This window comes from Excalfactoria chinensis, chromosome 1, assembly GCF_039878825.1.
Source record: "Excalfactoria chinensis isolate bCotChi1 chromosome 1, bCotChi1.hap2, whole genome shotgun sequence".
Lineage (NCBI taxonomy): Eukaryota > Metazoa > Chordata > Aves > Galliformes > Phasianidae > Excalfactoria > Excalfactoria chinensis.
In genome coordinates, this window is record NC_092825.1 from 75,357,975 (window position 1) to 75,384,714 (window position 26,740).

Sequence of the window (26,740 nt, forward strand, 5' to 3'; positions counted from 1 at the left end):
TATCTGGGGCATGTGTTCGGATGCAAAAGCTTGGAATGCTTCTAGGGTATGCATTATAGACATAGTCAGTAATGTCTTTATTGACATCATTGACATTCAGTAGAAAACCAAAGTTGTTATTTCCTATTAAGCAAGGTACGTGGTGGACATAGCATTATAGATTCACAGAAGCACTAAATGAAATAGGAACAGAGCAGAATAGGGTCAGTCCCTCATGTTGTTTGTTATTTTCTGTGTAAATGTTTACATCTGTTTGTTGGCTTTCCCTTAGTGGTCGCAGGGCTGTGGATGAAGATGAAGAATCTGTAGAGGAGCGTCGGACTGTGCGCAGCATCTGGATGGCCGGAATGAAAGGCTTAACAGAAAGTGAAGCAGCTTCCCTCATTGTTGAGGAAGCCAGGGAACTTCTTCAGCAGGACTTGGCAGCGATGGGAGTGCAGTGGAACCCAGAGTCTTTTCTTGAGGCATCATCTATGATCAGCAGTGAGTCAGAGATGGAAGAGAGACTACATAAGCCAGATGGAGAGCTATCTTCTGAATCTTCTGTGATGTTAAACAAAAAAGAGTGTGGAGTTCAGAATCATAAGGGCCTCGGATCTCTGGGTGGAAACCTATCAAATATTAAAAAGGGATATAAAAGGCGGCTAAGCAGTAGTACAGCAGGCTCTAAATTTGAGAGTGAAGTCACATACAGGAAACAGGCTCAAGCAGATGAAAGAAACGATACTGCGCACAGTGCTAGAAAGCGGCCCTATATGAGCAGAGACAATGAAAACGTGGAAGGAATTCTTAAGGCCAAAACCAAGGCAAATTCCAAAAGAGCAAGTCCAGAACTCCATACTGAGCAAGGGAAGACACCAACATTAGCAAAAATGTCTTCAGCCTCTAGATTGTTAAGAAGTGAGGACACACATTTAAACCGGTCTAGGAACAAAAATACTTTTTCAAAACTGCAGAAGTCACTGCTTGAAGATTCAAGTATGGATATCATGGACGTTAAAAAACCTTCTGCTTTCCTCCCCAGCATTTCTAAAGATAACTTATTTTCAGACCAAAACGATAAGGAATTTATAGAAAAAGTGTCTGTAACTCATAAGGTCCCAAATTCTGTACAAATGAGGGAAAAGAATGTAGAGAGAAAAGATAAAATGGAGAGTTTATTTACAGAACTTTCTAACTCCAGTGAAGGCATGCCTATGGAGAGAGCAGGTTTTCAGGCAACTGCTACATTGCAGAGTATTCCACACATCAACAAGGAAACACATGATACTGTAGAAAGTCCAGTCATGCCTTTAAGGGCTAGAATGCTGAGAAATCAAACTACTGCTGATAAGCAGGATAAAATCAATAAACTGCAAACAGATGGGAGCTCTGCTGAGTTGAAGGTTGATAAGCAGCATACTGCTTTAGATGCAGGTGATTGTAAGATAAACACTAACTGCTCTGAAAATATATGTGCCCATAATGGCAGTAGGAAACAGAAGTCTGTGCATTTTTGTCCTGGTGGTGATAAATTCTACCATACTCAAATCCAGAACGGTGGTATAAGTGGGAACAAATTACCCAATGAAAAACTGTTACAAGCTGGAGCACTACAAAAAGGCAACAGTCATCTTAAGGATTTTCTGAAAGACTCTCTAGTAAAATCCAGAGCTATTTGTGATGCAGATGGTGTTCAGAATGGTCCATCCTCTGGTCTGATTTGTGTCTCTACAGACTTTGAAGATAGCTTCCAGTTGGATACTCAGACTGAGAGGATAATAAAACAGGAGGCAGCAGCTGAAATCATGCGACAGCAGGGAATAAAGGATTCAGAACTGGCAGTAGTACCTCAGCAGGAAATCTCCATGAAACTAAGCAATTTGCAGGCTGGGAGTGCTCCTGGGGAAAGGCTAGATGCAACAGTAAGGAAATCAAGCTTATTGAGTATTATCACAGCAAATAATGTTACAAAAAACACAGATCAGCCCTGCAGTAACAAAGTTTTGGAGTCTGGAGAACTTAATGTACAGCCTGTAGCAAACAAAATAGAATCTGTACCTGTCCTTAAAGGAAGTGACTACTCAGTGACCGATTCTCAGCTGAACAGTTTTCTACAGTATTATCAGACCCAAAATTCAATGAAAGGGGACAGTGCTTCTAAAGATCCCAATAAAGCACCCTGCCCTCTTGATAGGGAGCACTTTGTAGAAGAAGAATACCATCCTGTCATGGAAACGAGCCTGAATATGAGTGATGGCTTGTTGTTTGATGATAGCTTTGGTAATGTCAGTGATCTTTCAGCTGTGAACATCATGGAAGCCGACAGAAAGGAACCTGAGGGGAGGCAGGGAGCTTTGCTTCCCACACGTAGTCTTTTGCAGAACCTAAGGCCTGTTCAGAATAAATCTGATGTCGGTGACAATCAGAGGAAGCATGAGGATCCAGCACAGAATAATGATGTGTCTGATCTCATAGCTGAAGTTTTAGATCATGCAAACTCCCCATCTTTTTGGGGAGATTTTCCTTGTACATCTCACAGTCAGTCTAAACTAAGAAACGTTTGTGAAAATGATTCCAATCCAAAGGATTTAGAAGTGGATCATGATAAAAAGCTCCAGTGTAGCCAGCAAACATTAGATAAGAAAACCCATCCAGTAGTGTGGACTGACCACTCGTTTGAACTGAGCCCAGGACTTCAGGATGTACTAGACAAATGGCCTAGTCCTTCAGGCACTGAACTTGTTCAAGTCAATGTAAGAAGCTCCTGTCTGAAAGAAAATTCAGTTGCTTCAATTGCTAATCAAGAGCCAGATGCAATTTTTGAACTTGACCATTGTCAGCTAGAGCCTTTGCCTAATTGTCGGGATTTAAAAGACTATTGCAAAGTTAAAGGAAACAAAACAAAAGACTTGGATATTCAGAAATCAGACTGTGTAACACTTATGCTCAGGGGAAGCAACAGGACATCCTATCCTCCAGCAGATAATTGTAATGGGTTTGTTCCTCCAACACCCCCCAAAGAACTTTTTCCAAAAAGTTCTGTATCTTTCTCTGTGAAATCTGCAAGGAAGAGACAGGTTGCCAGCATGAATGAAGAGCAACTGGTTCAGTCACAGCACAATTGCGAGTGTGATGCAGAGCAGCAGATAGTTGAGAGGGTAGCCTCAACTGAGGCTGATGAGATAAAAGATGATTCCATTATAGACAAAGACTTCTCACTGCAGCTGTCTCAGGATGTTTTTCCACTCACTCCCTCGAGTCCTGAAGGGTTCACTATTGTTGATGTAGCAGGTGACAAAACACTTTTCCAGACTTTTCTTGCAGAATGGAAGGAGAAAAGCAGATTCTCCATCTCAGTGGCATGTGAAAGAAGAAAATGTCCCTTGTCAACCAAACCAACAATTGGTGGCAGATTCAAACAAGGTTAGTTCCATGTTTGTGAACAACATGATGGCATCTTCAGCTTAAAGCTGCAGTGATGAAGGAAAGAATTTGAAAAAGGAGGAAAATTACTGACACTAATTGAATACTGTCAATCTCAGTAAAGCAAGGGAGATAAGTGTTAGTAGAGGATGGTGAACTGATGTCAGACATTGCTATCTTAGGTCTTTGCTTGGTTGTAATGATGTGTTAGCAGCTCGTTTGTATGTGAGAACATCTAAATGTACTCAACATTTTGTACCTAATTTTAAACGAATTTCTGTTGTATGGTCCCTTTATCACATGTATCTTTCCATGTCATAAATTCTATTGTATTTTAAAATAAACAATGTATTTAACAGTAACCTCTAGGGATTGTTTAGGGTCTCCACCAGGCTTGCAGTGCTTGTGGGATTGCCTCTGAAGCAAGTATTTCCACATTTGCAAAATATTAATTTGGTAAATTGTATCCATAGACGAAATTCAGAGTCAGTTTCTGGGTTCTTGCAATACTGTGTAATTTTCTTTCCAGAAGTATGCATTCACTGCATTTTTGCTGCTGTACAAACATACTATTCCTTTAAAAAGATGGAGTAGAGTTAGATTGTTTACTATCACATAATCATAATAATAACAGCAACAAAAAATATTTATCTGTGAAAATATAGTTTTGCTGGGCAAATCTGTAATGTTTTACAGAGTGAAAGGAGGCAAAGTGGTTCTGCCTGAACTTCTGAAGAGATTTCTAGGAAATTAGAGTTTTGCAGGAATGCTGCATTGGTGATTGATTCTACAAGAGAAAAGAAAACTGCTGTGTCTTAAATATTTTTCCCCCCTGTTCCCCCACAAAGAGAAACACAGATATTTTCTCCATATAGGTAGAAGTAAAGGTTTATATTCACATTTAACAAATTTAAGCTCAGCTGTAGGTATCTATATTTTCCAGAGCCAAACTCTCCCATATTTATAGATGTCATTTTGTAATTATAACTTAAAAATATTCCCTTAGGAAATTCTCCTCAGAGGATGCAGGTGAAAGATGATGGATTTCCTGTCCAACATTGTGAAGACATATTGGTAGTTGGACTGGCAGTCTGTTGGGGTGGAAAAGATGCCTACTATATATCTTTGCAGCAGATGCAAGACCAGACTGGTAAGTGAGCAGACAGGCTGTGCTGCTTTACGTGACAGTGCATTTCAGAAAAGTACCTGTGATTGTTTTTTGGAAGTGTTATAGTTATTCCTAACTCAGCTCAGTTGTGTGATGGAGTAATTTAGCCATGTTATTTTTCGTCACTTTAAGTGTTCAGTGGGCTTGAACAAGTTGCTATCTATAGATTTGTGCTACCAGGTGATTGGCACAAGCAAAGAACTACTGCTCGTATGGTGGACCACTTACATCTTGGCTTACTCCTATGTTCTCTTTAGCTTACCTGCTTTTCTCTTTCAACTTCTTTTAGCTTTCACTCTCCAGAGCAAATCTGACATTAGAATAAGGCCCAATCTGCTCTTATGGCTAAGTTTAGATTCCTGGCCATCCTTATTTAGCAGTGTAAACACAGCACATTTTTGGAAGTCATGTCTAGTTTGACCAAATAGATAAAGTCAATATAGGCTTATTGTTACCTGTTTACTGTCCTACTGTACTTTTTGTGCTTTAGTTGGTTGCATTCCAAATTTTCTCTCTTTTCTTATACAATGGGTAAAAATGTTGATTTTGTTTGTATTTTCTACCTTAGAAATCAGCCCGAGTTTGGCACCACCACCTTTGGACAAAAACCTATCTGTAACAGAGAGACTGCATCATTTACAGCTGTACCTGCAGGAGAAGCAGGAGCGCTCACTTATCATGTATAATTTCATTCAGCACTACAAGACTCTTGTTATGGCTTGTGGCATCTCCTTGGAAGGAAGTTTTGAGGACCCAAAGGTTGGCAGGATTAAGAATTTTAACTTGGGTAAAACACATACATGGAAATGCAGGAGTATCTTCTGCTGCTTCTGTAATTTAGATTTGAATATGAACATACATCGAGAGCTGTAGGGAAATTTTTTTCCAGTGGAAAATGTAGAACGTTATTTAGAACAGTTTTCATGTGTGTGTTTGTGTTGCTTACAAGAGAAACGGGCCAGATTCAGTGTTATTTAACATATTAATATTTCATAACTGAATACTTAAGTGGAGAGGATAAGTTTATATCTCACCCATCCCAGTGGACAGGGCTGAACTCTTGTCTTGTAGCTTGTAAAAAGCTACGGACTAAAATACCAGAACATTTCTGGTCAGATTATTGAATCTGAGATCAGAAGGTTTTGTTACCAAAGATATTATCTGCTATGTGTATGGACCACTCTACTACGGCTATTTTTTTCAAAACAAAACAAAATCCGTATGTAATTTCAAAAGGTGTGGATGCCACTTATAATTCAAAAGGAAACTCTGGAAAGAGTTTAAATGGCCTTCTTGTGCTTATTAGGAAAAGCTTTAGAAGCACAGAAATTTCTAGCGTTGATATTTATATCTTACATCACATGTGGGCTTAATAACATCAAGGCTATTAATTAAAACCTGAAGGTAAGTAGCAAAGCTGCTCAACAGGAAGACAAACTTAGTTTATTGATATTTGGAATAAAATTGAAGGGCAATAAAAGAGCTTGGCACATAGACTCCAGATCAACAGCAAGTACTGATTTTTACAAATTCAGTTTTCAGAGTAAACACATTTTGATCCTGGTTGTCATATTTAATCCCCTGTGTGTTAGGATGATATGAGTAAAACAATGAAGGGTAGTACCTTTAGATGTTTTAAGCTGACAAGGGGTAAGATTTTCAAAGGCGTAGAATTAATTTTCCATGAGAATAAAGCGTTTAAGTGACATGACCTCTTAAAAGTTTTCTCTGAAATCATGTAACTATTCCACAAGTTATTCCAGTCTGCCTGACAAATGAGGAATGATCTGCACTATAACCTTGCTTTATCCCCCAGTCAAGTATTAAGGTTGTATTTTAAAAAAGTCTCACGGAAGTCTCTTTTTAAGGTTGCATGTTGGCTACTTGATTCTGGCTCTAAGGAACGTACCCTTCACAACATGGTGACTAACTTTCTGCCCAATGAACTACCTCTGCTGGAAGGGGTAGGTGCCGGCCAGGGGGTGCAGAGCCTGGGGCTTAGCGCTAGTGAAGATCATTCTGGGCGGTACAGAGCAGCAATAGAGTCTGTGCTCATCTTCAATGTCATGAACCAACTCCATAATGAACTACGGAAGGAAAATCTGACAGGTAAATAGACCTCCTCCACTTGAGGGCAGAGATAGGGTAGCTATACTACCACAAAGTGAGTGATTGGTGGAGAACAGAAGAGGTTTGGGAGTCTCTATTCAAGTGTATCCTGTGGTAAAAATCTGATCTTTTAAAAGAAAAGAGGGAACTTTCTTTGGAAATACATCTGCTTTGCAAAACAAATTAACAAGAGGATAGTTTGGGGGTTCATTATAGGATTTAAGATGTTTTCTTATATCCCAAGCATCCATTGGTTCCATTGGCTGAGGAAGCCATCTGGTAATAGTCTATTTAAAATCTCTGAATCAAAAATCTTACCTCCCAGGCAAGTACCCTGGCTAATCTGAGGGGACTTGTGGGTCTTCCTGTGTTTGTTCCCTTTGTACACAGCTCTGGTGAGGCCACATCTAAAGTACTATGTTCAGTTTTGGGCCCCTCACTACAAAAAAAGGCACTGAGGTGCTGGAGTGTGTCCAGAGAAGGGCAGCAAAGCTGTGAGGGGTCTGGAGCACAAGTCTTATGAAGAGCACCTGAGGGAACTGGGATTGTTCAATCTGGAGAAGAGGAGGCTCAGGGAAGACCTCATCGCTCCCTATAATTACCTGAAAGGAGATTGTGGGGAGTTGGAGTCCAGCCTCTTTTCCCAGGAAACTAGTGATAAGGTGAGAGGTAATGACCTCAAGTTGCTCCAGGGAGTGTTCAGTTTGGGTATTAGGAAAAATGTCTTCTCGAAAAGAGTGGTATGTTTTACTATGAAATATTCCAGAAACAGATGTATTAAAACTAGATCTGTTAAAAGATCTCAGTGTGTCAGGGCACTTGGTTTGTTTTAAAATCTAAGGGTTCCCCTGTTGCATTTTATTTGTTTTGTTTTGTTTTATTTTATTTTATTTTTTAAACAAATTAGTTACAGATGATGCGTTTTTGATGTTATAGAAGTTTTTCTTGACATTTTTTCTTACTCCAGATGTGTTTTCTAAAGTGGAGATGCCCAACCATTATTGCTTGGCTCTGCTGGAGCTGAATGGCATTGGTTTTAGCACAGCAGCATATGAAACCCAGAAACAGGTCATGCAAGCTAAACTAACTGAGATTGAGACCAAAGCTTATCAACTGGCAGGCCACAGTTTCTCCTTGACAAGCCCTGATGACACTGCAGAGGTATGTGAGAGCTCAGATGGGAGGCGGAATACGTTTCAGAAGATATCCTCAAGGTGTTTTAGCTTACACTGAAGGAAAAACTCTCATGGGAAGACTTTGTATGAAGAAAAGACTCTGGTCAGAATTAATTTGTCTGTGCTCATTATGAGCTCGCTGCCTGCAAGGTGCTGTGCATCTTCTGCTTGCTAGTAATCATTCGGATTTCTGCTAACTTCTGCAGAAATAAATAAGGCAGAAATAAGTGGAAATGAACTTGTTGTCTTTATAGGACCTGGCTTCTCATGAAGCATCAGATCATCTGCCAGTCAAACAGCTTTTGGATTATTTTGGGTTAATGGTGCAGGGCTAGAATAGCTTTGGTGCAACAGCAGTATTTCACATACAATGGATGTGGTATCATACAATCTGAACTAGCTGGGATGTTGCTTTTGTCCTTAACACAAGCATGAAATAGAAGATTGTTTTAAAGTTTTAAAAGAATTGCAACCTGTTTTTAAGAATCTGAACGTTTATTTATAGAACCGATTCCTTTTCTAAAAAAAACTAAGACACAGATTTGGATTTAAATTACTGATTATTTTATTTCTGTAGAACATTACTTTCTGTTTTTTATGTATGTCATCCCAGAACTGGGATTACTGGGATTACTAGATTAGAACTGCCATGCATGCATTTTTAACTGGTTAGTTCTGTTTTATACACTACTTTCTTGTTGAAAGGCTAGATCACTAAAAGAAGTTCCAGAAATATCCTACCTATGTTGCAAAGGCAGTTTTGGTTTGTAGTATTAGTGTGAGTTACAACTCCTCAAATAATGCTCAGCTTTGATTTTATTCTGCTTCATGGAAAAGAGGAAGAAATATTTTTTTCTGTTATCTGCTTTTTTTTTTCATACAGAAATGTTGCTTGAAATCATGTGAAGCATTTTTTCTTTTATAGATTAGTGGAGCTTTACCCTTCTTATTCTGTGTCAGCAAAACTTTTGTGCTAAATAAACTTGCGAGAGAAAAAAATTCTATTCCCTTATCCCAGCTGTGAAATGAAATGTAATAACTGCGAAACAGTGTATAATGCTACATAGAATGGAAAGTGAAGAACTGTGTTGTATCTGTCAAGTAGTGAGCATGTACTTCAATTTCCAGTTTTTGGCAGTTTGTTAGGAAAAACTAATATTCTGTGGCCAACTCTTCCAGTGCCAATCTTGTTATGCTGAAGCCTGTTCTTCACTAACAGTGCTTTTCTTCACTAATGTTCTTCCCACTTCTAGTCTTCTTAATTCCATGTTTTATAACAGTTGGCTCTCAGCAGTAAACTCTCTTATTGGATGGAGTTAATTACCTTTCCTAAAAACATACATCTGAACTCAAACTTATAGTACTTAGAAAATGAGATTTTAGATTGCATTTTGTAGTTAATTAAAATAAGGAGAGATGACTTTGATAGCATAGATCTTTAATCAGCTTTTTAATTACTTGGAGCATTCCTGCTATCCTCTGTCTGAATTAGGCTGTTTAAGTGCTGCATTAAGTGCATGAGTATCGTGCAGAAATTGATCTGAGATGCTGGTCTTTTTCAGGTTTTGTTCCTAGAGCTGAAGTTGCCACAAAATGGAGATGTGAAAGTTCAAGGGAACAAGAAAACTCTGGGTTACACCAGAAGAACAACTATTAAAGGAAACCGGGTTAGGTTGAGCAAGCAGTTCAGTACAACCAAGGTACAGTAAAGTCTGGTTCTAATCTGAAATTGGCTGTAAAAATTCTTACTTCGCACACGTACTGTTGGAATTAGATGTACTGGTTTAGACAAAAGTAAACTTTTTTTTGCTTTTCACTCCTCCAGTTACCACTGGAAATTCAAATCTGGCTTCTCCTTTAACAGAACCATGGCTCCTCCTAATCTTTCAAAGCCCAACTGTCGTGAGGACCTAACTCTCAATAGCAGGTTTCAATGAGAGTAGTCAGGCAGAATTTGAATCAAGACCAAAATAGATAATGATTTTGTAAAGCCAACAGTAGAAATGTTTTTCAACATCAGCTTGAAGGACTCTTAAATACAGTATTTTCCCTACCAGTTAGTGCCCAATCTATATTTGATGCTTCACAGAATTTATCTTCTGAATGGTTGATCCTATGGCATGTTGAATTTAGAATTTCAAAAGCTTGTATATATGTGAAGGTGATTGCCATACAGTTTAGCTGCTAGATACTGTGCAGGTACAATAATAACTTCTGTGCTAATAGGTGCTCTTGTCAGACAAGTGATACGAGCTAACACCTATGTTCCCTGTTTTCAGTACTCATTAACGTATTGTTTTCTTACTTTACCCTTGTTCAATGTAGTCAGTGACTGGAAAGCAAATATTGATCTTTGAAACTTAAGTGGCAGTGAAGAATTAAGTATTCTAGTGGTGGAAGAACAGAGAAGCAAATTCAAAGTGAAGATTCCCTCCTTTTGTGGTGTAAAAGGCAGAGACAATAACAGTCTGCTGCATACAAAAATGTGTTATGCTGGAGAAATAGTTGTATGACATTATCTTTTGATTTTAGTCCCTTCATCGGTAGTGATGAACTTTGCCTTTCAAGGAACAAGTTCAAGGGCTTCACTTTATGTGCTCCTAGCATGAAGATAGGAGACAATCATAGAATCGATTGAGTTGTAAGAGACCTTAGAAGTCATCTAGTTCCAACACCAACTGTAAGCAAGCTTGACCACCTCCAACAGTGAGACAATTTTACAAGTAAATGGAGGAGAAACGTTAACGCTGTGTAAAAGTAGGCAACATAGAGGACACATGGCAAGCAGTGCTTTTTTGCTCATTTCAGGTGGCTTATTGATTGGTACAGACCAATAATGGTGGATGTAAGAAATCCAAAGAGAGGTCTTTGCCTTGCTTGTGTCTGATGGTGTTTTCATTGTTCAGGTGTAAGCACTATAGGCAGAAGAGATATCCATTTGATTTACAGTCAGTGATACTGGAAGCTCACTGATGGAGATACTTCTTCCCACAAAGCTGCAAGATCTTCATAAATAAAACTTTTAAGGCAATTAATTGCAACCGTGTTTCTCTCCACCAAGGATGTTTTGGAGAAATTAAAGACACTTCACCCATTGCCAGGGCTGATATTGGAATGGAGAAGGATCAACAATGCCATTTCTAAAGTGGTGTTTCCACTACAGAGGGAAAAACGATTCAATTCTGCACTAGGAATGGAAAGGATATATCCAGTGTCACAGACTCACACAGCCACAGGTAAAGAAATGTCTACAAAATCCTTCCTTGTTATTGAATTTTGACAGCTTTTCTGTAGGGAAAAGAGTAAAGAAATCAAGCCTGTACTTTATTTTAAACCAAATGAAAATACATAAATATCTGTTTCACATTAGTCAGTCTTGTTAGTCTGAATGTGTTAAAATATGAGGTTTACTCCAAAAGTAACACCTTCTGTTTTATCATGTTGGCCCACAATGTCAGAGTAGGATGTTGGCTGTTAGCAGTAGAGGCTGAACATTCCTACCAGTATTCTATTACATGTTGTTGCTGCATGACAGATGGCAGCAGAGGGGCAGTCTGATGAAATGGTGTCCAACATGGAAGCATGTATGAAACAAGGGTATGTAACTTGAGTCCTTCATGTGGAAGAAAATGGCATCCATTAACATTCATTGATGCTTGCTGAATGTGGAGACCAAACAGTGGATGTGAACAGTGAAGAAGTGGGTGGTGCATTTCAACAGTGGCAACAGTGACAGTGAGTCACCTCTGTTGGTGCAGGTTTTTACAAGCATGGTATGCAGGCTCTTGTTCATTGGTGATAAAAATACATAGCTAGTTATGGTTACTATGTTGAGAAATGGTGCTCTGTAGCTGAGAATTTTCTCTACCAAATAGCGTTACTGCACTCTTCGTATCTGTTGTAGTTTCCATGGAAATAAATAGGAGGCATTACTTTTGGAGAGACCTACATGGATGTATTTGTTCTGTGAGAAGTATAATTTATTTCTTGCATATTATCTTGCAAATCTCTGACCCCAGAACAGGTTCTGGATCTTGGGATTTCCTGTTAGCTGTAAGAAAATGATGGACAGGAACCACCTAAATTAGCATGAGCTCATTAGTCATATTTTTTCTTTTTCTTCAGCTTTCTTTTTTTTCCTTTTCCCCCAGAACACTTGACAATTGTGTTTTGCACGATGATGCAGATGTGTGTTCCCCTACTGGAGAGATTCCTTTTGGACTCTGACTTAATTAAACCTTCTCTTATATCTTCCTTCCCTTATGTCTTCCTTCTCAGGTCGAGTAAGTTTTGCAGAGCCAAACATCCAGAATGTGCCAAGAGATTTTGAGATTGAAATGCCGACTGTAGTTGAAGAAAGCCCACCCTTCCGAACCCATGGAAGTGTTTATTCTCGTGCTGTTTCCAGGGTCAGGTAGGGAGGATCTTGGCAATGCTTGTGCTTACTCCCCTGATCCTAATGTGGTCGAGTTGTGAAATTTCTTTTTTCTGACTTTGCCTGTGGCTGCTGTCATGTCAATGTGACTCATTTCTCAGCGTTTCCCTTACAGTTTCAGGGGAATAAATACCAAAAAAATCTTTATTTGGGAGAATAAATAAGAAAAAAATCATTGACACGTGAGAGATATAATACTGATAGCATGAGGCCTCATGTAGTTACTTTTTATAGTCATTTATGAAACTCAGCAGCGAACAGACTAGTGTTATACTTTCCATCCAATAGTAGCATGTATGAGTCTGAAAAGTAATTAACTGGTTAGGATCTGGCTTAACTTTCTAAGAACTGTGCTGAAGAAGGGTGGGATAGTGTGGAAGAAGTAGAAGAGAGGTCAGCCATTTTATGCAGTGCATCTCCATGTGTCAGGGGACGTGGATATACATATTTTTGTTCTTTGTTAGCAATTTCATGCCTTATAAAGTGTCTCCTTCAAAAGCACCTAGGCTGCAAAGCAAGAGTTCTGAATCTATCTATTTTTTAATCTAAGAATCCTATTCACTGGTGTGTAATGGTGTCAAAATTAGAAGTGTGTGGAAGTCTAGTGAGCTACGGAAGTGGACTGGTTTCGGCAGCCAGCTAGAGAGCCCTGGGACTTCATACTTGGTGGTGGTATTCTGTCCTTTCAGTTTCTTTTCTTCTTCCACTTAGGTTCTTGTCATGCATATGTCACCTGAGTGACTTTTATAAGCTTTGTCACACAGGAAGATGTGAGAACTTTCAGAAATTTTCTGGCTTTTCTCTCTCTCTTTTCCTACCATGTGTATTATATCCTTGTGCCTTGAGTAGGTCATAGGGAGAGAGCCCAGAATTAACAGAATATTGTGCATGCCTCTTCTCTAGAAAAGGAATCAGAGCTACCCATGGAGGCAGAATCATTATAGTGACAAACATCTCTGGCAGTGCTTAGGCTTGCAGCAGCTTAGCCAGACAGCTGTAGAGCAGGCTGGGTTCTGTAGAGAAGCAGCTCATTGAAGGAATGGAGTCCTCGCTAAACTTTGAGGCATATTTCTACATTCCTTAGGTAAGTCATTGAGTTGGGAAGGTACACAATCACAGACTACTGGCACAAAAGAGACTGTCCTGTAGTCCAAATATGATAGGCCTCCCAAACTTGAGTCCAAACTGTCTGTTTTTCTTAGTAATTACATTCTTAGTTCTCTCTTTCATCTTGCTGTAAAAATCTTCTGACCAAAGGAATGTAACTGAATTAGACAGTGATAAAAACCATTACTCATCTATCAGAGATCTGGAGCTTTTCATCGTACCTGTTTTGGAGTGAAATCACTTAGCTTCTGAACTGAAGCCCAAATATAGTGGGAATAATTACCTCTAAATCTGCTCAGAGTCAGTACATTCATTTAGTTGTGCATAAGGCCTCTGTCTAATTCTCTCATAGTCAATTTCTTTATGGATCAGGGAATAGAGGTTACTGTCTTGTTTGTATTCACAGCTTCTTCGTGGCAAAAATGATTATGCATCTTTCAGCATTTTAGTAATTGGTGAAGAAGAGTGATTCTTTGTCTCCACAGAGGTAGAAAGCATTCAAGTGTTTTGCCTAACAGCGTAAATACTTGGGCTGAAGACAGAGCTGAAGGAAGAGGAATCCCATTTTCTGTTAGCATGCGGCATGCCTTTGTTCCCTTCCCAGGTAACACTCAGATCCTGCTCTGTGCAAGCTATTTGTTAAGAATGTAGATAACTCTTCATCAGATCTAGGATTTTTTGTTAAGAAGTGGTGACAGTACATACCTTGGGAAACAAATGAAATTGTTAGCATGCTCTGAAAATTACTCACAGGAAGGCTGTAAAGGAGAATATTTCAACTTAGTAAAATATTCTAATGTTATAATTCAAATGTTCACACCTTCATTCCTTCTTTAAGGATACATATTTTGTAAGGAGTTATGTTTTCGGAGCTCTAATACACAAATTGCACTCTAGCTATAAAACTCCTAATACACACTGTATCTAGTGTTCTCTATTCTATTGTCTGTTTTCACACTGCCTGCCTTGGCTCAGTACAAGCCTGCTGGTCTGATCTCTGTGTTGAGCATTCCTCTCAGGTGCTAGATTTGTACACAAGCACCTGGACAAATAACTGTCTGGGTACATTTGATGGATTTTAGATTTTATTAGGTTTGATTTTATTTCTACTGCTGACTGGTAGAACTTTTACCAGGTGCAGAAGTGGTTCCTAAAAAGTATGCAGAAAAGAACAGAGTCTGAAGTTGCATATAGATAGCTGTATATAACTTTCACAGCAGAAGGTACAACTACCAGGCATCAGTCCTTTTCACTGTGGTTAGCCTCTGTGAGATTAACTGCAAATGAAAGAAAGTTCTGTGGTTCAGTAGCACTTGCCCACATGGGCATAAATGATGTCAAAAGTCAAGAAGATGCAATTCAGATCTTCTTTTTCAGGAGATGGAGAGTTGTGTGGTTGGAATGTTGATGAAGTAATTTATAAAATAATGGTTTGTCCTCATTTGTTGACTTCAGGTGGTTTTATCTTGGCTGCTGATTATTGTCAGCTTGAATTGAGGATCCTTGCACATTTGTCTCGTGACTGTCGACTCATTGAAGCCTTTAGCAAAGGTACCGATGTCTTTAAGAGCATTGCAGCAGAATGGAAGATGATTGATTCTGAAGCTGTTGGAGACAGCACCAGGCAACAAGCTAAGCAGGTATGTTTCAGGAAAAAAAAACATACATAATCATCAGCTTTCTGGGCAGAATGTTTTGGTGACTCCCAAAACATTGGGAGTCACAGTAAAATGATTTGCAGTTTGAGTTTGGCTGTGACTGTTCAATAATTGCTTTGTAAATCCTCCTGCTTTTAGTAAATTTCAGCTGGAGCTCACTGAGTTTTAGGGAATAAGGGTGAAGAAATGGAGAATAAATGGCTGCGCTTAGAGGTTGTCTCTCTACCTGAATGCTTGCCCTTGTTACGATACACTTGTCTTCCACTGAATCACATTTTGTTTTGGCTTGTTTTTTTCTGCATGGCTCACCACATTGTTATGGCCCTGTCCTCTGTCAGATTTGCTATGGAATCATCTATGGAATAGGAGCAAAATCTTTGGGTGAGCAGATGGGCATTGATGACAGCGAAGCTGCCAATTACATTGAATCCTTCAAATCAAGATACACAGGTTAGGATAAGACTATTTGGGAGCATATTTTTTTTCCTTTTGTTATGTTCGTTGCTCTTCTGTTTTTAAATCCCTTCACTCCATGTCTCTTCAAATCCTAAATTCATCTTCACTCTCCCACTACTCTAATTATTTTTATGAAAAAGCTTTTCATTTTGCAGAATTCCAATGTATGAACAGAGCAGTTTGGTACTCCACAACACTGTACTCGTGTTTTATTTGTTCTGAGAACACCATTGTCTGGATACTACATGTATCAGCCCCGGGGATTAATTTTAAAGGTCTCAACTTTATGAATGAGAAACACTCTTTTCTTTATTAAAACATACAGTTTTAAGGGATGTGTAATGTGATTTCAGGTCACGTTTATAATTTTTAAATATAACTAGTAATCTCTTCTATTTTTGTCTTCTGAGTTCATTGAACTTTAAACTGTCCTGTTTTATAACTATTACGTTCTTAATCCAGTTGTTCAGGGTAGTTCTTTCATACTTAGAAATGCAGCAATGTCTTTTTAAGAAGCAGCACATTAATTTTTAGGAAAGCTATAGAAAGAGTAGGGTTACTATCAGAAAATGAATGGAGGGCAATAGGGAGGAGGCACAGCTATTTCTAAACATAAAACTTAGAAATGAACAAGAAAGGTATGTTTTCAAGGTTTGGGGTTTGTTTCTTTAGGAGACAAATGCTGAGTCTGTTTAGTCTTCAGTAATTTCTGGATAGTCTGCACTTCAAAGATGATTAGAAATGACTTCTGTGTCCTTCCCCTCCCAGTGTGTGTGCAATAACACAAACTTTGCAATGTACAAAGACCATATACTGTAATTTCAATTCCTATGAATTTTCACTTCTGTATATTGCTGTTACTAAATTACTTACCTGATTGATTGACTAATGCTGCCAGTCTTGATCTTGAATAGCTCCATTTGTGTTCTGTATTTTGAAAACCTTGAAAAGTAACTGAAGTTAACTTTTTCCAGTTCACTGCAGTTGTTACCTGAACTTGCAATGAAAGGGGCTCTTCTGTGTCTCATCTTTCTTTGACTTAAGTTTCTTTTTAACACTTTTGATGGATTGACTACTTCCTTTGCAGAGCACAAGTGGGTGAGCTTTTTCATCCTGGAATCTGAAGTCACAGTCTGAAGTAAGCCAACCTGAGTCATCAAGGGCTCTGACTTCTGCTTTCAACTTACCCTCTTTCTGTCGCTTATCTTTCCAGTATTCTCCAGGTCCTGACCTTTCCATTACCAATAGCATGTGTATAATCCTCTGCGCCTGGCCACTGTGCAGAAATTACTTCCTACCTCCTTAGGCACAGCCAGATATCCTGACACTATGTGTTCTCTTCCACCTTGTAAGCATTTGTAAGTTTCCCAGCAGAGCTTGAGAATGGGCTGAATAAATGATCGTGTGCTTTTGTCCCCTTCACTGACAGGGTCTAAAGGAAATGTGAAATGTGCTGTTTGAGCTTCCCAGGCAGCCTTCTTTTAGTCCAGTGAGGAATCAGTGTGAAGCATCCATTATCTTAGGCAACTTAATCAACTTGTCTTAATGAAAACTTTCTCTTCCTTTTACAGGCATTCAGAAATTCTTGAAGGAGACAGTAAGGAACTGCAGAAGAGATGGGTTTGTGCAGACCATACTGGGAAGACGGAGATATCTGCCAGCTATCGGAGATTCAAATCCCTATAGTAAAGCTCACGTAAGTTGGGTGCAGTACTTTCTCCTTTTTTGGTGTTAAATTTCTCCCGATTATCAATGCCCGTGTTCTAGAGGGTCTATGAGCCATTTCAGCTGTGACCTTCCACTTGTCACTTACTTCATTGTTCCCCCAGTTCTTCTGCAAATAACAAAGCTTTTGTCATGATCTGTTTGACGTAAGTCTTCTGTTGACTGGGTGTGCAGCTGTCATCACTGTGCCTCACTTCAGAACTCCCACGTTGGGAAAGGAGTGAGTAATTTATTGATATAAGTGGACATGATTTTAAAAAGCCTCCACATTGTGATGCATTTTAACTCTTCAGGCTGTGCTGTTCCCACTCAGCAATCTTTGCGTGTTACATGCTTTCAGCAATTGAAGAAAGGGGATTTAAAGTCTTACATTTTGGAGTATTTGTTCCTTTTATTATGTACTCTCAAAGGAAAATTGCCCTGGTTTGTTAGATAAACATTTACTTTATGTATGCCTGCACATTGGCATTATTTTTTTTCAGGGTCGTTTTGGACACTTCTGTCATGGGTTCTGTACTTCAGTAAGAGTGATTGACTTCCTGGAGAGGTGTTGGCATTTCATTGGGAGGAAGCATTGCACTTCTCAGTAGGAAGCTGAGTCAGGATGTGTGGAATTAAAGACTTGAGTGGAAGAGTGGAACAAGAAGAGGGCGTGGGAGGTTGTACTTCAGGTAGCTGAAAGTGAAGCCAGGAGATGTTTAAAACTTTTTTTTTGAGATTATTTGACTGTTCAACCTGAAGGATACCTTGGTGTGAAGCTTTGTAGATGTACCTTCTGTTCAACTTTGATTTATTCTTGAAAAACTTTTTAAAGACCTAGTAATGAATTATCTTCACTTTCATTTCAGCTCCCTCATGACTTTTTGCACATATCTCAGTTCTAAGCCAAGAGACAGAGAAGAACTTCTGAATACACTTTTCTTGTCTGAGTTGGGGACTGGTGGAGTTTCCTTGTGTGGAAAACCTGCCATTGTGTGAGAGTGCAGTTTGTGTGGCTTTGTACAGCAGTTAGGGGCTACCGTATTAAAACTGATCATTATCCATTCCTGGCAGTTTTGAATACATGCATGGTACTCAGGAGTTATCTGGGAGACCTTCCTGGCCCTCACAAGAGCCCATGACCATGTCTACTATCCTTCTCCCTCTTGTGGCATGTGACTTTTCTGATTACCGCCTCTCATACCAACAGTGCATTTCAAATGTGTGGATATACTGCTCTATTCAATCAGCTGAAGAAGTACTGTGAAAGAAGTTAGTCAGTAATGTCTCAGGCAGATATATTGAACTCTGGAGGTTTTCCTGTACCTAGACTTGGCCAGATATTTACTATTTTTTAATGAAGTACATGTGGCATTTTTTTTTTGGGTGGGTTTTGAGGAAAAGTATTTTTGTTTAGGCAGAGCGCCAGGCTGTGAACACAACCGTTCAGGGATCTGCTGCCGACATTGTCAAAACAGCCACCGTGAACATTCAGAGACGCTTGGAAGCTCTCTCTTCTGTGACCAAGTCCCATGGACATCTGGAGAACTCATTCCAGAGGGATAAGACAGGTATACTCACCTCTTCCTTGCGCTCTGAAGTAAAACTTTTGGTGATAGTAATGAGAAAAAAATAGTGCCTGTAAAATCTTTGGGGCTTTGGCTTAGGTGGAGGGCAAATTTTATTTCCTGACAGTAATAAGAATGTGCTTAACAGGCAAAGGAGTTGTAAGAAATGAGAGAGAATGTCTGTTTAACAGACATGGTGAAGAAAATGTTGTGATCATATTAGAAACCCCATTTTGCCTCAAAGTAAATGTTGCGAGTTCTGTTGCTGCTACAGATTTGTTGAAAAGTAGGAAAAAGAAACCAAGCAGATATAGAGGCTTCAAAAGCTGTGAAAAGATGGGGTGAAACAACTTCTAGTTCCACTAACATGTATATATAATTCTTTTGTTAGACTTAAGTTTGGAATTCACTGAACTTGATGTACAGAGGCTCCACAATGGTGGTATAATGAAGCAGTTATCAGCATAAATTTCTTCTGTCTGCAGACAGCAAAGCTGTGCTGGGGTACCCATTCCCACAGGAATGCTATGAGGACTTTCTACACATAATGTAGACAGTGTTTTGTTCATCAATCATATATTTTTAGAAAGAAATAAGGGACAGAATGCTACGTTTCACTGATAGCTCTGTGCTTCAGCCTGAAGCATGAAGCTGTCTTCACATGAAAAATGATTTCTGAACATGAGAAGGAAAACTAAATAATTAATTCTTAAGCTTCTCAAAATCTCAAGGAGCTTTCTTCTAAGGAGGCAAATTACAGAGGTTTGCTATGGACAGTCGGCACGCACCTACAGCAGCTTACCTCTCCAGAGGCAGAAATTGGCAGTCTTTGCCCACCAGGAAGAGTAACTAGGAGGGAGAGTAGATTCCTTTGAGACAGTTTTTGCTCCTTCATAGCACAAGCTACTTCAAGAACTTGAAATAAATTCCCTTTGAGCAGGTTGTAGGTGTTTCTCCCTTCAGAGATGCGTGCTGTGTCACGTGACTTCTTGAAGCAGCAGTGTTGAGTGTGAAGTTTTATGTGAGGAACATGCAGTTAAACCATTACTGTAGTTGTGAACTGCAGTCTTCCTTTAGCCGACCTGCAAAACAAATAACTTTTGAATGTGTGTGTTAGGATTTTGGTTTGTTTGCATTCAACTTTGGCCAAGGAACAGTTTGTTCTCTCTTACTTTTGGCAGGTAAGAATCATAGAATCATGGAATGGCTCAGGTTGGAAGGGCCCCAAGGATCAATCAAATTCTGACCCCACTGCCACAGGCAGGGCCAATCTCCAGATCTAATACTAGACCAGGTTGCTCAGCGCCCCATCCAACCTAGTCTTAAATAACTCCAAGGATGGAGCGTTCACAAGCTCTCTGAATAGCCTGTTCCAGCACCTTGTCACTCTCTGTGAAGAATTTCCCCCTGGTATCTAATCTAAACCTTCCCTCCTTGAGCTTAAAATCATTCCCCCTTGTCCTATCACTATCTATCTGAGTAAAAAGTTGATCCTCCTCCTTTTAAGTCCCCTGTTACATACTGGAAGGCTGCAATGAGGTCTCCTTGCATACTTCTCCAGGCTGAACAAACCTGGAGAAGCTCCCCCAGCCTCTCTTCATAGAGGAGGTGCTCCAGCCCTCTGATCATCTTAGCGGTCCTCCTTTGGATCCTAATCAACAGCTCCACATCTTTCCTGTGTTGGGGCCTCCAGACCTGGATGTAGTACTCCAGATGGGGCCGTACAAGGGCAAAGTAGAGAGGGAGAATCACCTGCCTCCCTGTCCCTGCTGGTCACCCCTCTTCTGATGGACCCCAGGATACTGTTGGCCTTCCAAGCTGTTGGTTCATGTTCTGTTTTTCATTCACCAGAACCCCCAGGTCCTTCTCTGCAGGGCTACTCCCATGGAGTTCGTCTCCCAATCTGAATACATATTTGTGATTACTCTGGCTGAAGTGCAAAACCTTGCACTTTGCTATGTTGAACCTCTTTTAGTTCACAAGGGCCTACCTTTTGAGTTTGCTGAGATCCCTCTGAATGGTATCCCTTCCTTCTAACGTGTCATCTACATCGTGCAGCTTCATGTCCTTGGCAAACTTGTTGAGGGTGCCCTCGTACCCGTAAAGGGCCTTTTTGTCAGCTGCTTCCCAGCTAAGTCAAAAACTGCTTTTTAATTTTATTATCATTTTAAATTGGAACTAATAGCTACAGTTTCAGATAAACACGTTTAGCAGGAGATCAGTGTGTTTTTAAACTAGCCATTAAAATGATTTTGGGAAAAAAACAGAGAACATTATAGGCAACTTCTGATTAAACTTGACATGATTTTGTTTAAAATTTACTTTTAAAGCAGATGGTTCAGGAGACGCAACTAACTGTCTCTTGTTTCTGTTCTGATTCACGTCTTTACAAACTAAGGCTGAAATGTTTGTATTTAAAATGCTTGTCATTTTACATTTTTTTTGCCTCAGTAGGTGTACAAATATGGATAGGATAGAAAAATTTTCTGGTTTTATCCATCAATATGGAATTTTTCATTTGTTCATTGTATTCTTTTTCTTAGTATTAGGGATGTGTGAAGGCTTTTTGGTTACAAAATTGTGCTTTTGTTTGATGGTATCTAACAAATCGTGTTCTTTTTTCACCTATGTAGGAAGGTTGTCAAGGAAGAGAAACAGAGAGATGTTGCATCCCATCCGTGGAGGTTTCTTTATCCTTCAGCTCCATGATGAGCTCCTCTATGAAGTTGCAGAAGATGATGTGATCCAGGTACAGCTGTGCGGTTGTTTTTTTTTTTAGCTATCTACAGCATTACAATGTTTAAACAGGCCTTAATTAAGATGGATCTTCTCTTGATGGTGTGCTAAAGGGTCTGTGAAAGAAATGTTAAATTGGTTGAAAAATGATATTTATCTTCTTGATTCCTTTACTTTCAGACTTAAACCATCCCTGTGACTGAAGTTCATAGCTTTTTTTCCAGTGCCTTTTGGAGCAGTTCTTCCAGCTTCTCCTCAAGATATGAGTGAAATAGCTTAGTACTGTTGATAGCTGCAGGGGAAAGTATTTCTCATTTGGAAATTCCCTGAGTTTGGATTTCTTTTTGCCTCCTTATTCTCTTTGTCTTCTGCTGCCTAACTCAGTGCATGTGTTCATATCACTGTAGTTGGCATTTGGTACTGTCTCCTTATTCCCTGCATACCCATCTTTCTGGCAGTATTCTTAGGGATAGCAGTATAATAGGCACAGTGAATGTGCTGCATGGACTTATGGCACTTTTCATGTGCATAAATGTCTGTGTATGCTCTTCTCCTTCACAGGAGTGCCTGTGCATTCTGGTGTCTGACAGCTCTCAGCAGTAAACCTCTCAGCTGTGTGCTGGCAGCAAAGTGTTTGCCCAAGTCCTGAGCACAAATCCAGGATGGCTCCCAGGATGTACTTCTGCATCTTTGGGGTGTCCTCCCATTTTATTCTGCCTGTATGCATTCCAAATTACAGAAGACCTTATCCCAGTGGCAAGCAGAGACGGCAGTAGTGATGGGTCTGACCAATATTTTCCAATTTTCTTAAAACAAAGTGTTTAGTATTTTTCCCTTGAATCCCAGATTCTGTTTGTTTTGCCAGCTCCGATCAGACATCTGCTTCTTCCATCCAGGCAGGCTGTCACAAACATGAAAAGGCTCCTAATTTACATTGTGTAGAGAACTGAAATCCCTCTAGAGTATAGGCTTTAACATCTTTAGACACTGAATTCAAGTTACCACAGTATCCCCAGAAGAACTGGGGCCATGTCCAAGGATTTTCATTTTATTTATTTATACTTATTTACTGTTATATATTTTTTTCAGCAGCAGCCTTTATTTCCAGGGCAATTATTAGTAGTTTCTAATTCTAAGGAAAATTAGAGAATTGATTCCCTGGGCAATCAAATAGAACAGTGCATGTACCCAAGGCATATTTCCCAGAATTTTCAGCTTGCAAGTTTTTCAGGGATTTCCTTCTACTGAAACAACAATGTATTTCCTATCCTTTCATTTAATTTTTTCTAGGGCCAGAAAGCACTTTCTTTGTGATAATACTGCCTGCTCTCCATTCAAATGCACCATTAGATTCTTCCTATAGTGGAAAGATACAGGTTGGGAAGGAACTCTTTAAATCCACCCCACTTGAGCCCTCACTCAAAGTAAGGCCTGAATTAATAAGTCCTTTTCATAGAATCATAGAGTCATGTAACCATTATGGCTGGAGAAGACCACTAAGATTATCTGCTTCAACCATCAATCCATCACCTCTGTGCTCACTAAACACCTTTAAATAAAAAGTGAGCATAACTTGATTGTGTTGGTGACTTTTTCATCTTGCTGGCACCAAAATTTTATTGCACTGTAAGTCATGCATCTCTTAGCTGCAGTAGTAATTTGTATTCAGGCAGGTTAGTGTGGTCACATGCCTGATGCTGGCTCCAGATTATTTTCAGCTGCAAAAATGCACAAAGGACAACTAAAAATACCCTCCAAAATATCTAGTAGTTTATGTTGCAGTCAACAGAGTATCCTTGCAAATAGTTGGGGTAATAGCTGTTTTTCCTTGAACTAAAGGTATGAAAAATATGAGGTATCAGGGCTTTTATAGTCTGTGCAGAATGACAAAGTAGAAGGAGGGAGCTTTCAGAGCTTATCACAACAGCAGCATGGTGAGAATATTACCAAAATGGGAGAAAGTGGCTCAACCTCCAACCTGTTGTGTTGATATCAGCTAGGAGGAGTCAGGAAGGAATGTTAAATTGTGGGATAGATTGGGAATCAAAGGCTGGGTGTTTTCTAGATTTTTTAATTTATTTTTTTTTTACTGCCTGCTTTATCCTGGCATCATTGTTTTTATGTATACAAGTTGGCCAGTATTTTTCCCAGTGTGTTTTATCTGGCCATTGTGAACACTGAAAGTGGCAACACTTGACAATGCACTGGCAATTCAGAGCCCAAAGTCCACCAGGTCAGCATTGGTGTATGACCTATTTCATCCCATCAGCTTCTCCAGGGGTTCCATGCAGGTTCTTGCATCTCTGCAACTGTCTTCTGTAGACTGATGGCCCAGGCTGTAAAGGCAACAGTGCTGTCCCGTGTTCCTCACTGGGCAGGTGGGTTGGGCCTGTTGCTGTTTTCAGAGAGCTCCCTCTATAGGGTTCACATTTCTTTTGAAATACTGCTCCCAGTTCTTAATCAAGGCTGCAGAGGTTTTCTGTACAGTGAAAAATTGATCCATGTGTCACGCAAGCAACGTTTTCTTTTTCCATATCCTAGAACTGTATTTGCTTTCTTTCTGACAACAGTATGCCTTACTTAGGCTCTGTTCAGCTTTTAATTTCTGATAACGCCTTTTTTTTTCTTCTCCTCCATGGATGGTTATTTTTCATCCTATTTTTGAACAGGAGATTATTTCTACCCTAGTTTTCTGTTCTACTTCCCCATTCTCTGTACTTGTCTGCACTGAATTATGTCCTATTTCAAAGGCTTTTTCTAGGTTATCAAGAACATTATGAAATATGTTAAGTAAGGGTGTAGATTTTGTAAGACAGATCTCCCTCTGCTTCTTAATGTTGTTGTAAGCGTATGTGCTATGATCTTCTCAGCATCCCTTCTCCCTTCCCCAGCAAAATTTCTATGATTTTATGGTCTTATGGGGTAATCTCTCCTGTGGGCACCTGTAAGGAATGAAAAGCTCTACAGTGCTGGATACTCTGGACAGCTCCCGCAGGCACAGCAGTCTGAGGCTGAGATGTGACTCAGTCATTTCAGAGCTGCTTCTTACTCAACTGTGGTTCATGGGGTGAGTGTGAATGAAAAGATTCACTCATACAAGCAAACAGGACAGGCTGGGCCTTTGGTCCATGACAACTATTTACTGTGGGAAAAATACTCAGTCTCATAATCCAGAAAGTTCAGAGCAGAAATATCTTCTGGGCATGTAGGGTACACATTTAGTGTACCTAAATGAAGATTTTCTTAGAAAATATCTTTGGAGGGCAACAATCTGGAGTTGCCACAACCAAACTGAGGGCAAATCTATGTGGTTTCTACCATCTGTATTTCCCAGCAGCCCTTAGTGTTTGTTTCACGTGTTGCCTCACGCTGAAAGGAGGAGGAATGCAGCTCCTCAGCTCTTTGGTTTATTTTTTTGTGTTGCTTTCTGTGCACTGCTGTTTTTAGAGCAGACTCCATGAAATGCTCAGTTATGCAGCTAAGTGGAAGAGGAGAGTGCTGGACTCTGAAGCATTCAATGGGAATTTACTTATGATTTTTATTTTTTGAAGTATTTTTATATAATGCGAAACCAGTCCCAACTCTGTAATGCATAAAATGTTATTCACTTCAAACAACTTCCCAGTTCATAAATCCTAATCAGGATTAAAATGTTCCTTTACATTTCCATCAGTGGCAAGTCAGTGCCAGTTAAAGCATGGAAGAGCTTCAGATGCCCAGCCACCACAGCTACCAACACAAAGAGCACTGAGATACTGTGTTTGGGTTCTTCCACAGTGCTGCAAAACTCAATGTGTGTTTTCTTGCAGGTAGCTCAGATTGTCAAGCATGAGATGGAAAATGCTGTCAAGCTCTCAGTAAAACTGAATGTTAAAGTGAGAATTGGACCTAGCTGGGGAGACCTGCAGGACCTGGAGCTGTAGATGTGGAACGTGGCTTTCTTGTTTTTGGAAGACACCATGAGCTGCTCAGGGCAAGGCCCAACACACCAGCAGGCAGCAGCAGGCCTCCTGCTTATGTGGTCATCACTGTAAACCATCTTCTGAACTGGGTTGTGGAAGCTGCTATGAATTTACCACGCTGAGCCTTCCAAAGGTCAGGTGTTGCTGAGATGTTTATGGAACTGTGGAAATTTTTAATTGCTAAAAGCACAGTATTTAAGTTAGTTGTTCTTGTAATTTAAAAGAAAGCCTAATGGATTCATTACATATGAAATGAACTAGATTATTTAATTAAAACAAAGATTATTTTGAGGTTTTTATGTGTAATTGTGTACAGGACAAAAAAAAATAAAATATCACCATGTTTGTACTTTACTTACCATTGAATTTCACAGCCATCTGCTAGAAGCATTCTGCAGTGGTTTCTGCAGCTGATGTCCAAGTGCAGAGGTTTCTCATGGAGCAGCCGTGCATTGCTCACATTGAGTGCAACTGGGGGACAGAGTGTCAGAGCTCTTGTAACTAACACAATCTCCAGCCAAAGCCTTCATTTTAAGGCCTTCATTTTATTTTTCTTTATTTTAATGAATTTTAATGAATTGTGTGCCTCCGGTGGCGCAGTGGTATAAGTTGCTGCTTGCAACACCAGCGGCCCGGGGTTCGAATCCCCCCTGTGGCGTAAGTGGCAGAAATGCTGCTCTGCTACACAGAGGGCTCGAATCCCGGGAGTTGGACTCGATGATCTCTAAGGTCCCTTCCAACTCGCACGATACTGTGATACTGTGTGAAAAATGAAGAAAAACATCTCAGCCTGGTGAGCTCAGGTGCTCACCTTGCTGGTGGTTGAGATCGGTTGGGTTACTGGAGTTTCCCTGAGCGGTGGGTGTGAGCTGTGGCTCTGGGTGCAGACACTGGTCTTGCTGGGAAGTCTCATGTTGGTGGCCTGCTGAAAGCTGACTGGGTCTCACCCTGTGCTCAACTTCCATGTCTCTGATTCCAGGCAAGCATGAAGGTTTGCTTGTGCACAGGCTCCTTACAACAGGAGAAGAGCTGGCAGGGAACTGACCTGCCCATGTGTGGTGGCACTGCTCACTGATACCTTCCGTTTAGCTAAGCCTCACATCACCTGGTTTTGTTTCCCTTCCAGATTGTTGTATGTATGGTACAAGTTCAACTGTTTTTGTTATATTTATACAACACCTGACCTTGAATTCATGATTTTCATTGTGTGGCCATTATATGTTAGAAGAAGGGGAGGACCGGGTGCCTTCTGCCATC

General features: G+C 39.9%; 1 protein-coding gene across 1 annotated transcript in view; it reads left to right on the plus strand.

Annotated features, from left to right (window-relative positions):
* The window catches only part of POLQ (DNA polymerase theta), a 53,927-nt gene extending 28,139 nt beyond the window's left edge, over positions 1-25,788 (plus strand). Inside the window, exons 16-30 of the mRNA XM_072354685.1 lie at positions 272-3,405; positions 4,412-4,555; positions 5,142-5,332; positions 6,442-6,682; positions 7,650-7,843; positions 9,420-9,557; positions 10,919-11,093; positions 12,136-12,271; positions 13,885-14,003; positions 14,855-15,039; positions 15,396-15,507; positions 17,085-17,209; positions 18,635-18,788; positions 21,419-21,534; positions 25,331-25,788. Coding sequence (XP_072210786.1) covers positions 272-3,405; positions 4,412-4,555; positions 5,142-5,332; positions 6,442-6,682; positions 7,650-7,843; positions 9,420-9,557; positions 10,919-11,093; positions 12,136-12,271; positions 13,885-14,003; positions 14,855-15,039; positions 15,396-15,507; positions 17,085-17,209; positions 18,635-18,788; positions 21,419-21,534; positions 25,331-25,444 — 5,278 coding nt within the window. The 3' untranslated portion in view covers positions 25,445-25,788. The remainder of the gene's footprint in view (positions 1-271; positions 3,406-4,411; positions 4,556-5,141; positions 5,333-6,441; positions 6,683-7,649; positions 7,844-9,419; positions 9,558-10,918; positions 11,094-12,135; positions 12,272-13,884; positions 14,004-14,854; positions 15,040-15,395; positions 15,508-17,084; positions 17,210-18,634; positions 18,789-21,418; positions 21,535-25,330) is intronic.
* Positions 25,789-26,740: the final 952 nt, after the last annotated feature.